General features: G+C 39.0%; 2 protein-coding genes across 2 annotated transcripts in view; one reads left to right on the top strand and one right to left on the bottom strand.

The window, feature by feature from the left end:
* Positions 1-13,131, bottom strand: part of AXDND1 (axonemal dynein light chain domain containing 1) — a 49,828-nt gene extending 36,697 nt beyond the window's left edge. Inside the window, exons 1-8 of the mRNA XM_084865263.1 lie at positions 13,043-13,131; positions 12,579-12,750; positions 9,533-9,714; positions 8,990-9,093; positions 5,582-5,702; positions 4,608-4,693; positions 2,976-3,032; positions 1,113-1,215 (exon numbers count right to left, since the gene is read on the bottom strand). Coding sequence (XP_084721389.1) covers positions 1,113-1,215; positions 2,976-3,032; positions 4,608-4,693; positions 5,582-5,702; positions 8,990-9,093; positions 9,533-9,714; positions 12,579-12,645 — 720 coding nt within the window. The 5' untranslated portion in view covers positions 12,646-12,750; positions 13,043-13,131. The remainder of the gene's footprint in view (positions 1-1,112; positions 1,216-2,975; positions 3,033-4,607; positions 4,694-5,581; positions 5,703-8,989; positions 9,094-9,532; positions 9,715-12,578; positions 12,751-13,042) is intronic.
* LOC311612320 (large ribosomal subunit protein uL18-like) lies at positions 10,164-11,359 on the top strand. Its single transcript, XM_084865175.1, is given in 2 exon segments — positions 10,164-10,688; positions 10,691-11,359. Coding segments are annotated over 2 exon segments (744 nt in total). The 5' UTR covers positions 10,164-10,367; the 3' UTR covers positions 11,114-11,359.
* Positions 13,132-14,907: the final 1,776 nt, after the last annotated feature.

The raw sequence follows: 14,907 nt of genomic DNA, 5'->3' as shown, positions 1-14,907 counted from the left end.
CCTCCTCGAGAGCCTGCAAGTCTCTGCTCTGGGCTAGAGCTCTACTCCTATAGCTCTCTCCACCCCCCACCCTCCCCAATAGTAGGTGTCACGCCCTGCCTGGCCGCTCCACGCCTATGTATGCAAATTAAGCCACCATCTTTGTTGGGTTAATTTGCATACTTGCCCCTGATTGGCTGATGGGCATAGCAGAGTTATGCTAATTTGCATATTTCTCTCTTATTAGGATAGTTAGTGCTTAATATCCAATGAAATGCAGTAACAATAATACAGTTGACCCTGGAACAATGCAGGGGTTAGGAGCATCAACCCCCATGCAGTGAAAAGTCCATGCACAACTTTTAACTCCCCAAAATATAATTACTAGTCTACTGTTGACCAGAAGCTTTGCCAATAACATAAATAGTCAATTAACACATATTTTGTATGTTATATGTATTACATACTATATTCTTACAATAAATGAATCTAAAGAAAATGCTATTAAGAAAATCATAGCCGAGGCCAGTTTGGCTCAGTGGATAGAGCATAGGCCTGCGGACTGAAAGGTCCCAGGTTCGATTCCGGTCGGGGGCATGTGCCTTGGTTGTGGGCACATCCCCAGTAGGGGGTGTGCAGGAGGCAGCTGATCGATGATTCTTTCTCATCCATGTTTCTAACTCTCTGTCCCTCTCTCTTCCTCTCTGTAAAAAATCAATAAAATATATTTTTTTAAAAAAGAAAGAAAGAAAGAAAGAAAATCATAAGGAAGATAAAGTATGTTTACCTTATTTACTGAAAAAATGCACATATAAATGGACAGCATAGTTCAAACACCTGTTGCTTAAGGGTCAACTGTACTAACAATTAATTATACAAGGTTTACCACATACCAAGCACTGTTCTCAGTCCTTTACATTCATTATGTCATTGATCTCCACAACAACTCTATGAGATAAATATTATTATCATTTCTAATTTACAGGTGAGGAAAATAAGGCACAAATACATTAAACGAGTTGCCCAGAGTCACCAGCTAATAAACGGCAGAGTCGAGATCCAATACAGGCATTCTACCATCTGGGAGTCTATGCTTGTAACCACTAACTAGGTCACACAGACCTTTACATTACCTGGGTTGGACCGGTATGCTCCTTACTCTCCACACCAGCTCTCTCTAGCATAGCATCCATCACATCATTCAGCTGGACCACTTCTACTCTTCTATTGGGTTTCCTAAAAGATTAAGGTGGCAGACTTGGTAATTAGTGTTACAATAGGTCATCCTCAAATCACAAAAAAAAATATATAATATGTATATACTATGGAATATTAATGGTATCTTAAAGCATTAGACCTGTAAGTACTGATCTAATGGGCCTATCAGCAACGACAAGAAAAGGACAGAGAAGAGGAAAAAAACAACAAAAAAAAAACCAGACTGTATTAGGCCAGCCGGCATGGCTCAGTGATTAATCATCAACCCACAAATCAAGAGGTCACAGTATGATTCTGGATTGGGGCACGTGTCTGGGTTGTGGACTCAGTCCCTAGTAGGGAGCATACGGGAGGTAGCTGATCAATGATTCTCTGTCATCATTGATATTTCCATCTCTCCCTCGCCTTTCCTCTCTAAAATCAATAAAAATATATATATTTTTTTAAAAAGACTAGTAAAATGAAGAAATACTAGTGGTTAAATGTAGCACACAAAAGTATTCTGTTATTTTATATACTTTATTATATATATGATCCTACAATCCCATTTCTGAGTATTCATCCAAAAGAATTGAAATCAGGATCTCAAAGAGATTAATAGCACCCCCCACATTCACTGCAACACTAGTCACAACATGTAGAAGCAACATAGATGCCCATGAATGAATGAATGGATGAGAAAATGTGGTATATACAGACAGTGAAATACGATTCAGCCTTAAAAAAGAAGGACATTCTGGAGGATATGACATAAAGTGAAATAAGCCGGTTACAGAAGGATAATACTGCACGATTCCACTCACATGAAGCATCTAAAACAGTCAAAATCGCCGAAACCGGTTTGGCTCAGTGGATAGAGCGTCAGCCTGCAGACTGAAAGGTCCTGGGTTCAATTCTAATCAAGGGCATGTACATTGGTTGCGGGCACATCCCCAGTAGGGGGTGTGCAAGAGGCAGCTGATCGATGATTATTTATCATCGATGTGTCTAACTTTCTATCCCTCTCTCTTCCTCTCTGTAAAAAATCAATAAAATATATTTAAAATAAAATAAAATAAAAAAGAATAGTCAAACTTATAGAACTATAGACTGGAATTGTGGTTTCCAAGGGCAAGTAGGAGAGGGAAACAGGAAATTGCTAATTGTTAGACATGAAGTTTTTGTTATGAAAGGTAAGTTCTGCAGATTTTCTGTACAACACTATACTTATAGAGTTAACACTGTATTGCACAAACATTTGTTAAGAGAGTAGATCTCATGTTATGTTCTTACCACAATAAAATATAATTTAAAATCAATCAAAACAATTTTAAAACTGCTAAAAAGCATTTTATAGTACTTAAATATAATAAATATGCAAAAATTGAATATGCAATTGGACAAATGAAAACACTGATTAGATAACAGAATTGTGGGCAATTATTATTTTGGGTTTCTGCTGTCATCTTAATATTTTTATGTAATAAAGTACCAAGAGCTGAAACTGGTTTGGCTCAGTGGATAGAGTGTCGGCCTGCGGACTGAGGGGTCCCAGGTTCAATTCCGGTCAAGGGCATGTACCTTGGTTGTGAGCACATCCCCAGTTGGGGGGGTGTGCAAGAGGCAGCTGATCAATGATTCTCTCTCACTGATGTTTCAAACTCTCTATCCCTCTCTCTTCCTCTCTTTAAAAAATCAATGAAATATATATTTTTTAAAGTATCAAGAAAATTATATATTTTATACATAACATACACAGTTACTCTTTCTAAGAAACACTTTAAATAAATTGTACTTACATAGATGGGAAGAGCAATAGCCTGTTTTCACTATCTTTGAGGAGAGTCGTATATTTGCTGCAATAAATAAGACAGGTAAATGTTACTCTAAGAAAATTAGCTGGCCTGTTTATCACATATCACAACATGATCAACTTAAGACCTCATGGAACTGAGAAGCTGACGGTAATCAGAGAGGTCCACCATTTTGCACACAACATCAAGCCTAAATAGTTTCAGACATCTACAGATACAGGTGCAATGACATCTATCATATTTAAAGCTTTTTTAAATAAAGGACTTTAATCATATTCCTTAATATGTCACAATAGGAAATTTTCCTATATTCATTCAAAAAACAGCCTTTTTGAAGAATCAGGGAAGGAAAAAAATGGCGGCAGAGTAAGTGGATGCTGCACGGACATGCTCCCAGGAACAAACTGGAGTTACACATAAAAGACAGCCTCTTCAAAGGTGGAAGAATTTTCTAAGAACACTGAAGTAAGCAAAGTTAAGTGTCTAAACAAAACCCAGTTTTCCTGACTCCCAGCCCTCTTTCCTCTGGAAGTGCTTGTTTAGAGCTAAATGAGTATTGTGAGAAGGGTGATCTGGTAATCCTTTAAATTCATTATTATTTATACATCTTTTTTCCTCCCCCTAGTTAATAAGCATTTCCTTTGGTTCTTACCCCTACTGGAGCAGATTTGGTTAATAAGGTCCATTTTTAGAATTTAGATCAGTGAAAAATCTCCAGAAAATATAAAGACTCGGGTTAAAAAAATGATTGTGTGAGGAAATATCCCAGGGGCAATGAGCACACCTAGCACCCAGATCTTGCTTTCTAAATATTATTTCATATCTGAAAAGTTTTGAACATTGAAATAAATATCCCAGTGAGGAATTATAACTCATTGAAAACAAAAAGAAATTCATGAGTCTATAGGATAAAATGTGAACTAATAAATATAGAAGTCATCAAAAAGATGTATAACTAGTGGGTTGCTAGGAAATATAAAATAAGTATTTTTGGTAAAGGGTCATGATGTCTCCAACTTACTTTTGAATGGTGTGTGTGTGTGTGTGTGTGTGTGTGTGTGTGTATGTGTGTGTAAAGCAAATGAAGAACTAGGTGAGTCAGGATAGAAGGTATAGGGAATTCCTTCTTCTATTTTTGTAACTTTTTAATAATTTCAAATTATATAAAAATTAATGTTTACCCCCCAAAACAGTTCTATTTAGTTACTTGAAATCCATCATCACAAGGAAATGCCATATAACATATGTATTGGATAAGGTAAAAAGAGTGAGACATTCTAGGTATCTATAATAATAAAAGCGTAATATGCTAATTAGACCGAATGTCCTTCTGAACGACCTTCTGGAAGAAGCTGGGGCTGAGAGGGAAGCCTGGGTCCGGGTGCCAGAGGGAAGTGGGTGCCAGCAGCCAAGGGAAGGAAGGTCTACCCTTGCACGAAATTCATGCACTGGGCCTCTAGTTTCATTATAAAACATTAATCCAGTTCTAGTTTGTTGTTGTTAATCCTCACCCAAGGATATGTTTTCCATTGATTTAAAATTTTTTAAGGAAAGTGAAAGGGAGAGTGGGAGAGGAAGAAGGAGAGGGAGGTAATCAGTATATAACATAGTACTCACTCATCAAAGCACTCTAAACCTGAAACTCCTGTATTTGACACAATGTGAAATTCTTCAGGAATCAAAGTATCTGTTAGTTTCTTTGGCTTAAGAAGGACAAGAATTAAAACATTAGATTTAAAAAAAAAAAAAATGAATCCCCCAAATCCTAATTCCAGTCCCAAAAGGATGCTATTTATTAAGAGATTTTGATTAGAAAAATAATATTATTAGTAATATGGGATATGGCAAGTAGTAAAAAAAAAATAAAATAAAAAAATAAATTAGCAGAGCAGGTCTTTAAAAAAAAAACAAAAAACTTGAATTAGCCCTAACCAGTTTGGTTCCATGGATAGAGCGTTGGCCTGCAGACGCAAGGGTCCCAGGTTCAATTCCAGTCAAGGGCATGTACCTTGGTTGCAGGCACATCCCCAGTAGGGGGTGTGTAGGAGGCAGCTGATTGATATTTCTCTCTCATCGAAGTTTCTAAATTCTCTCTCCCTCTCCCTTTCTCTCTGTAAAAAATCAATAAATGTCTGTGTTTTTTTAAACTTGAATTACATAATAACTTTGGTCTATTAGCTACAGGTGTCCCATATACTATTCAGAAATCCATTGACTTTAAAATTAAATAGAAATTTAAAATTCACCTTAGCAACATCCCCAAATAAGAATTCTACTTTAAACTGTGGATTCTAAAAAAAATTTTTTTTAATCTCCTAAACAACATTTTCTAGAAATAATTAAAAACACTATGAAAACTGATAAGCAATGCAGATTGTATTACTTTATATTTTGGGAAAACAATTTTTTTTTTAAGTAAAGAGAGGAAGATGAAATGATCAAATTTCTTTTTTTCCAAAGCCAGTCCCAAAAGGCAGAGCCTGGCCCCCAATAGGTGAAGCCAGTCCCAAAGGGTGAAGCCTAACCCAGAAGAGCCTAGCAAAGAATTAAGAGCCAAATCTAGTCCCAAAAAGCTCCAATACTTCCTTTACCTTATGAGGCACAATGGTACCATCCTGTAACTGTAATGAATGTTGGGAACGTGGGGGACAAAGTGCACTCTCCCGAGGTTCTCCTTTAACGTATTTAACATCGTACAGAAAAGAAATATCCCTAAAAGCAAGAAAAATTTTTTTATAAAATCGATTTTCAGTCTGGCAACTGGACGAGCGTTGGTAAGGTCCACACATAGCCTTCTCATAGGTAGAAAGGGGCACAAAACTGGTCTCTATACCTCATACTTACTAGGGCTGAGGCATTAGACCCGAGTTCTCCCCATATTCTGCTCTCCTCCACCTCAAATTTCTCACTCGCATCACAAATTCCTTTCCTTCAATCAGAGTTTAAGATACATTCCCTTTCTTGGGATTATTTCCTCCACTTAACTTATCTTTGCCCACATTCTTGGTGATCTCATTTCACCAGTCATAACCTCTTTGTATCTCACCCCTATTGGAACATTCTGCTTGGCTTATACCTGAATTCTTTCCCCCTTCTAAAAATCTCCCTTGACCATGTACTGTCATTTTTACCAGGATGACTAGTTTATCAATCAATGGATCTATTATCTATCTCTCATTTTCAGTTAAACACCAAACTTCTTGAAATTTCCCAAAAATCTGATTTTCATCTTCATCTCGGTTCTAAAACTATTCTCCAGAAAGACAATGGCTTTCTGCTGCTAAGTTATCAGTTCTTATCTTCCACTACTTCCCTGGATTTCCTCCAGGGTTGGTCACCTCTCTTTTTAAAACATTCTCCTCTATCTTGTGTTGCTGGAATCCCCAAGTTTTTCCTCTCTAACTACTTCTCCTTGGATTTCTGTGACCTCCTGGCTACTAAATGGAAATGCTCCACAACGCTCTGTCCTTCATCCCTCTGTTTTTTACTTACACGTTCTCTGGGGTCAATGTCATCAAATATTACCTTATCACATTTGTTACCTCCAGGCACAGCTGATATCGTCCTCCATTCTAACTTTCATCCTCCAATATTCACTAATTCTGTCAGCCACCACCACTCTACTCATCAAAATCTTGGCACCCATAATTGATTGCTTCCCATCCTTAGCCCTCAATGTCTACCTTTCACTAACACATTAATTTTACAGCCAACCTTGTGTCATTCATTTGGTTGGTCCTCTTGTCTTTTGCCAATGCCAAAATTACTCCTCCAAGTTGTTATTATTTAAGTGTGCTCTCAAGTTTCTCTGGTATATTCTACATGCTTCTACTAGATTTATCTCCCTACAGAGGTTATAATCATGTCACTTACACTGCACATAATTCTCATAAGTCTCTGTCCCCTCCCCCAATAATCATTATGGAATACAGTCTATTGGTTCCCCTGGATGGTTGTCAGCTGAAGGCCATTCCCAGCTTCTAGAGGCCAATGACAATTTTCAGCTTGTTTTCTCGCTTCCTCCATCTCCGAAGCCAGCAATGGCTGGTTGAATCCCTCTTAGATTTAAATGTTATCCTTCTCCTGTCACATCTCTTCAACCCATTCAACTGCCTTCCTTTTCCACTTTTAAAGACTTGGGCAATTAAATTGGGCTCATCCTGACAATCCAGGGTAATCTCTCCAGCTCAAGGTCCCTAACCTTAATCTCATCTGACAAGCCCCTTTTGCTATGTAAGCTTCCAAGGGTTACAGTGAGAACATTTTGGGGGAAGCCATTATCCTGCCTACCACAAAACAGATCTTCACATTAAAAAAATTATAGTCAGGAGTCATTTGACATTGAAGTTTTAATGTCAGTTAATTGCCATATTCAGATATAGCTATTTTTTTCAAAGTACTTCAAACATCTCCTAAATACTGCTTATTACTGTTAATAATTATAGCCATGATCTGGTGGCATAAAATATACTTTATGACACTTAGACCCCAGGACACAAAAGGCAATGGCCCAAGTTTCTGCCACCTTTTCTAGTACTGATATAGCTAACACTTTATATTTATGTGTTTTTTTTTGTTTAAAGTATTATAAATAGTAGTACATGTGTCTCCTTTTTCCCCCCATTGACCTTCTCCCAGCCTCCCCTCCCCCTGTACCCCCCCTCCCCCAGCACATGCCCTCACCACCCCTCAGTGTCTTGCGTCCATTGTAACACCTTATAGTTAAATAGCACTGTGTATTTTTACAAGTGCTCTTCCATTCATCATTTCATTTGTTCTATATCCCTGGGAAGTGCACAAAATGGAGCATGTCTATTACTGTCTTTTCATAAATGAGAAAACAGAACTCAGAAAGACTGAATAACATACCCAAGTACCAGTAAACATTTTCTTTTTCGATGAAGTGATATTTCAGTAAGAAGCAAACAGAATTACAATAAGTAGACAAATGGGCCATGCACAGAAAATGAGCAGGTCATAATCTTAACAAGAAAATGTTGACATTTTTAGAATATTTTTAGGAATGATATGAAAACAACAGAGTATTTATAGATTTGATCTGAAACAGTGTAGGTTAAGCATTCACTTTGAGGAAAACCAGGGTTTAAGCGCTTATTTGTCCAGGTTTTCCACATCTTGAGGCTATGTTACCCGGCATTCCTCAGATATACAAATACAAGAGGCATTCTGCTTGTTTGATCTTGTCCCTTTTACTAGGGCACAAGGAATAGACAAATAAGGGGACAAATAAAGAAAGGCATGCAAAAAGAAAATTTACAGACTGTTGAACCTCAGAGGGAAGGCAGGGGAGGATGGGTAGGAACAGATCAAGCAATGAACTTTATACATATATGCATAACCCATGGACATGGACAATGGAATGGTAAGGGCCTGGGGAGAGGGGCAGCTGCAAACTAAAAGAGGTTGGAAAAAAGAGGACCACTGTAATACTTTCAACAACAAAGATTTTTTTTAAAAAAAGAAACATAGCAGAGACTGGTTTGGCTCAATGGATAGAGCGTCGGCTTGGGGACTGAAGGGTCTCGGGTTTGATTCCGGTCAAGGGCATGTACCTTGGTTGTGGGCATATCCGCAGTAGGGGGTGTGCAAGAGGCAGCTGATCGATGACTCTCTCTCATCGATGTTTCTAACTCTCTATCTCTCTCCCTTCCTCTCTGTACAAAATCAATAAAATATAAAATAAAATAAAAAATAAAAAATAAAAAAAGAATTATCTAAAAAAATAAAATAATAAAAAAATAAAAATAAATATATACAAAAAATTTTTAAACAAACTAAAATTACAGTTATCACCTATTGCCATCCTACTGATAAGGTGGTCCCTCTTCAGACTGTACTGTGATTCATCAAAGATACTGAAAGCTTCAAAATGTTTGATTATGACTTTTCCAATGCTGCCCCTCCCAAGGAAATCATACAAAATTAAAAAAATTAAAAAATATTCATCTGTATCTACCCCTATTATCTTCCTTTATTACCTTCCAGCTCCCGTTAGGGAAACAGGATGGTCAATCAGATATTTGAACTTATTCCTTCGGAGAGGGTGATGCCAGACGGGATCAACAGCACGCGGAAGGGTACCCTGGTAAAGAACAAAAACATGAATATACAGCAGAGGGCGCACTAGTCAAATAAAACTTACTAATCATTTTGATTATTTACATCTGGGCATTTGTTTATTCTACATAAAAAAAAAGAGAGAGCAAAATTCTTATTCAATATTATGGAGAAATACTGAAACTAGAACAATTCAATATGAAAGAAAAATATCAAGACTAAGAGTAATAGTGGTCATTTAGGTAAATCACACAAAAACAAGTTAATGGAAAGGAAATACTCCAAGTATTTCCTTTGAACATCCATGCAAAGGATTTTAGTTTTCAATATAGGAAATTAATGTAAACATACTTTTTAAGTATATATATAACATTTGTATTGAGAATATATAACATATGCTCAAATAAGTAATGGATGCCCAAAAGCTAAGTGTTCCAAAGTACTTTATACCTGTATATACACACCTTTGGGGCTTTAATTTTCTTAGGAGGCAGTAAGTTTTCAGGACAAGAACCAGCATTGGCTACAGAGGTCAGAGAAAGAAGAACTTCCTGAGGGATGAACTCATTCTGAAGAGGAGTAGGACAAGGTTTTGAGCCATTTGAACTATCCATCATGGTTTTTTTCTCTGTTAGCTCAGGAAGTCCTAAGAAAGTAATGGGGGGGGGGGGAAGTGTTTTGGTTTTTTGAGTTAGTTGGAGGTTCCCAGGCTGTCTCATCAATCCCATTGATATGTTTCTAACAGAAGAAACTCTGCATTTGGTTGCCAAGAATATTTAAAATATTTGGCAGCATCTGATCAAGAAAAAGAAACTCATAGTGCCTGCCCTACTTACACTTCTATCAGACACAGGTTCAAAAGCTCATTATCCCATTACTGCAAATTCAAAGTTGAAAAATAAGTTCACTTCACTTGCTCAGTTACCTTGGGCAGCCCTAAAATGATGGGAATGTCTATTTTCCCGTTGATGTGAAAATGACAAAAGAAGCCTCTTTTTCTCAAAACTGTCAAATTATTTAGTATATTTTGTCTATGTAAGTTCAAAGGTGGGAATGACATTAATTTGGGCATTTACTTTTTCTCCACCCGAGTTAGGCTCGGCCTGCAGGTCTGTGGCAAGCTGTGGCCATGGGTCTCTCTTCCGCAGGATGGGGTTTGTGGAAGTTGTCAAGAACAAGGCCTACTTCAAGCTATACCAAGTGAAATTCAGAAGACGGCAAGAGGGTAAAGCTGATTACTATGCCCAGAAACACTTGGTAACGTAGGATAAAAATAAGTACAACACACCTAAATACAGGATGATACTTCGGGTAACAAACAGAGATATCATCTGTCAGATTGCTTATAGCCGTATAGAAGGAGATATGATAGTTTGTGCAGCTGATGCTCATGAACTCCCAAAGTATGGTGTGAAGGTTGGCCTGACAAATTATGCTGCAGCATATTGTACTGGCCTGCTGCTGGCCCGCAGACTTCTCAATAGGTTTGGCACGGGCAAGATCTGTGAAGGCCAGGTGGAGGTGCCTGGAGATGAATACAACGTGGAAAGCATTGATGGTCAACCTGGTGCCTACACCTGCTATTTGGATGCAGGGCTTGCCAGAACTACTACTGGAAATAAAAAGTTTTGGGGGCCCTGAAGGGAGCTGTGGATGGAGGCCTATCTATCTCTCGCAGTACCAAACGATTCCCTGGTTACGATTCAGAAAGCAAGGAAATCAATGCCGAAGTACATCGGAAGCACATCATGGGTCAGCACCTTGCAGATTATATGTGTTATCTAATGGAAGAGGATGAAGATGCTTACAAGAAACAGTTCTCTCAATATATAAAAAACAACGTAACTCCAGGCATGATGGAGGAGATGGATAAGAAAGCTCATCCTGCTATACAAGAGAATCCAGTCTATGAAAAGAAGCCTAAGAAAGAAGTTAAAAAGAAGAGGTGGAACCGTCCCAAATTGTCTCTTGCCCAGAAGAAAGATCGGGTAGCTCAGAAGAAAGTAAGCTTCCTCAGAGCTCAGGAAGAGGCTGCTGAGAGCTAATAAACCAAATCACAATTTCATATGATTTTTCAGAGACAATAAACATATTAGGCAAACAGCTATTTCTGTGTTGAGCTCTTGTTAATGAAACTGTAGGAAATACCCTGAAATTGGCAGCATTTTTCCTCAAGAAACAAGTATAGATTTTTCCAGAAAAAGATGTCTTGCGTATTTTCTCACACCTGCTGCTAGGGCTTCTGTTCTCAAGTCTGACAAACAACATACCAGCCTTCCACTAGAAAATATTTCTTTGTAACCAGATGATTAGTACCGGTAGGAAGAAAGGTACCTTCAAAGTATGTAATTTTTAAGTAATCAAAACATGTTAATCCATGGGTTTAATTTTTGAAAGGAAGCTGTCCGATGAAGGTCACACAGCTAAAATACTTGAATCAGATTAAATCTTTGAGCAGAAAATACTGGGTCTTTTCTCTAAAAGAGGTGTAATTTTATGGAGATGTTGAAGGATACATGGCCAGATCTGAATAAACATGAGAGAGGAACAATTTTTAGTATATTTAGTTTATATGAGAAAATGATTGATGAATAAATTTATGTGCCTCTAAAAATAAATAAATAAATAAATTGGGCATTTGTAGAGTGGATGGGATCTGGATTAGGTTTAAAAGTAGAACTGGGCTTGCTGGAAATGAAGAGAGTGAAATAATCTGAGCAAAGTGTTAGAGGAAGAACAGTACAGAGTGTCCTACTCAGCCTGACGAGGGCAGAGGAATTAATTATAAAGGTAGGGCTAATGCCGGAAAAGGTCTCCTATAAAGTCAGTAAGGAAAACTAGGCTGTCACTCTTAAAGAACTCTCCACTAGTCTCTGCCCCTTTCTTAGTATGGCTTGTGTTGATTTCTATAAGAGGTATCATGCTTTGACCACCACCAAAACCTCTAAAGTTCACATTATGAAATCTGTTTCTTGAAAGTTTGGGGTGGTAACCAGAGTTATCAGAGGAAACATGAAACAAAGTTCAGATGAGCTTTAGCACAATTTCTCCTACAAACAAAGAACGAGTCCAGCTGATTCTTATTCTAATATAGACCTGCATTTATCTGTATAGGGATGAATGTCTTAAATAAGGTATTTTCATTTAGAATAATTACAAAAACCTGATACAAACTGGTTCCTTACTAGGTATCAAAAAAAAAAAAAGTACTTTTTCATATCATTATTGGTATTTAGAATAGGGTGAGTTTAAAACAATATAAAATCATCAGCCTTTGAAAATAAATTACACAGGTGGAGTAGTGAAACAGCAGCCTGACTCGAAAATACTATAAAATGAATGGCTTTTATTGCAACAAGTGTACTGAAAAAAACAAAACAAAAAACAACAAAAAAAACGAAGCTACTTAAGGTATCCTGAAATCTCAGATCAGAGAAAACGGTGGACGGATCATGATCTCTGTCTATGCCCATGATTATTTACGTCTGTAGGACCCTTGAAGAACTTTACCTGTCTCTTCCTTGGATACAAAGACTTTTACTTTCTTGCCCTCGAAAGACGTTTTCGAGTGAGCCATAATAAACAATGCTCAAATCACTCTCCTTAGCAATTTGAAATAGCCTTCCAGAAAGCTAACCTAGAGACAAATCAGCAGCATGTTAGGCAGGGCTGTCACAGTGACCTGCAGGCAAAAAAAAAAAAAAAAAAAAAAAAAAGAGGGAAGACCCGTTAGGGGCTTATGTTAAATATAGGAATTAACAATTCGTCTATCATGGCTAGTCTTCCTGGAGGAGACTTCTGCGTTCCCCACCCAACGCGACAGAGAAGCCTGCGGGTGGGTCAGGGTCAGGGTCAGCGTCCGACGGGAAGGACGCGCTGGCCACCCGCCGTCCGCCGGCGCCCCGGTGTCCGGCTACCCACGGGCTGCGCCTCGCACGCCAGCTCCACAGGCTCGGGTCGGGCACCGTTCGCACCGTTTCTGTCTTGGACCTGAAGGGAAACGGACACGGGCGACCGACCCGTATTCGTAATCACATTTCCCGCCAGACATCTTGCGCCCCGCCTTTTCTTGGGACGCCTACGTGTCGTCATAGCAACCTAGGACCCCGACCCTTAGCCGCTCTTAATGAGGGCTGCCTTCGGCGGTGCCTGAGAAGGAGGGAGGCAGCTAAGAACCCCAACAGTCTCTCGGGGACTCCGTTGTGTTTTAAATCGCAGCAAAAGTTCAGTAGCAACGAAATAAAAATGTTTGATCGGGCCGTTCTCCCAGAGCCCGAGTGTGTCCGGAGGGCTCCCACCCACGGGCTGGCGATAGTGCGCATGCGCCATCCCCCCCCCCCCCCTCAGGCGGACCGCTGCAGGCGCCCCAGGATTTGAGCTTCAGTCCCTTACGCGTTGTTCTAGTTCCCTCCTCATTTTACTCCCTCTCCTCCGCCCAGGTTTTCGCTGTTTTGCATATTTTCTAAAAGCCAAATTGGGGGCGGGGGCGGTGGATAGTTTAAACCTGAGTTACCATTGGGGTAGCCCGGTCCTTGCAATCTGGATCAAGTCTTCCTAGGACACTTAAGCAACGCCCTCCCGAGCGCGCGGAAGGCAATCCTTGGTCGGAACGTTTGTAGGGGGAGAGGGAGGGGAACAGAACAAAAAGAAACCGCCCTTAAGCCTGAGCTCAGGCAAAATCGTTGGGTTTTGCTTGAAAACCTGTTCTCAGGAAAGAGTGTGATAAACACCTTTGCCCCTTGCAGCCACCAGAGACCACTTTGTACACGATGGAGCCTGTAATGCCAAACAGTGCCGCTGAAATCCCAGCGTCTGGATGCCTCTAGTCTAGAAAATAACTTTCAGAAGGAAAGAAAACTTGCCTTGTTCAATTGTCATATTCCTTAGTGTGCTAAGCACAGCGCCTGGCACAAGCACCCTTCAATACGTGACGCTTGGAAACCAACTAGACAGTTATATTGCTTTTGTGTGGATAGACAAATTTCTGGTTTCCAGGGTAAGAGTAATGAGAAATATAAGCAAAATGTTGAAAATAAAAGCAATCTCAAAGACCCCTTTTCGTTCTCCTAATCAAACACGTTTAGCCTTTACAGTATTTAGCCCTATCTTCCATCATTCTAATTTTTCTCTAGATTTTCCAAGAATTATAACACACATATAGCATTCACATAGCAAGCACAACTCCATTAAGGAGTTGGCAGCCTTCAAAACCGGTGATGCAATGCACAAGCAGGTGGAAGGTAATTTTCTCCCATAGTGTACCCTATTTGCTTTCCTCGCCCCTCACTGCTGTTGTGACTCTGCATTATAATTAGGAACCATACAAAGGTCCCAAAACTCCAAATGAGCTTAAACATGGTTTCAAGCATTTAGGCACTGGAAGAACAAAGTACCATCTTGCATAAACTTAACCTAGTTTTTTTTTTTGTTTTTTTAAAAATCTAAGTAGGACATTGATAGATGAAAGAGATAAGTGAACAGATTCAAGAGATACACAGTATAGTCTATAGGATTGGGGAAGTGATTGAAACTGTGGTGGAGACATAAGAGTTTACTTCTCACCTTAACCTGTTTGGCTCAGTGGATAGAGCATTGGCCTGTGGACTAAAGCATCCCAGGTTTGATTCCAGCCAGGTTGTGGGTTTGATTGCCCAGCCCCAGTAGGGGGCATGCAGGAGGCAGTCAATCAATGATTTTCATCATTGATGTTTCTCTCTCTCTGCCTTCCTCTCTGAAATCAATGAAAAAAATATATTAAAAAGGAAAAGAATATTGTTTTTTAAATGTTAAAAAAAAAAAAAAGGTTACTTCTCATTTTCTATCCTGTGCCAATGGTGTG

Source organism: Pipistrellus hanaki (assembly GCF_964339955.1).
Source record: "Pipistrellus hanaki genome assembly, chromosome: 18".
Classification (NCBI taxonomy): domain Eukaryota; kingdom Metazoa; phylum Chordata; class Mammalia; order Chiroptera; family Vespertilionidae; genus Pipistrellus; species Pipistrellus hanaki.
This window is presented reverse-complemented; position numbering and strand designations above follow the sequence as displayed.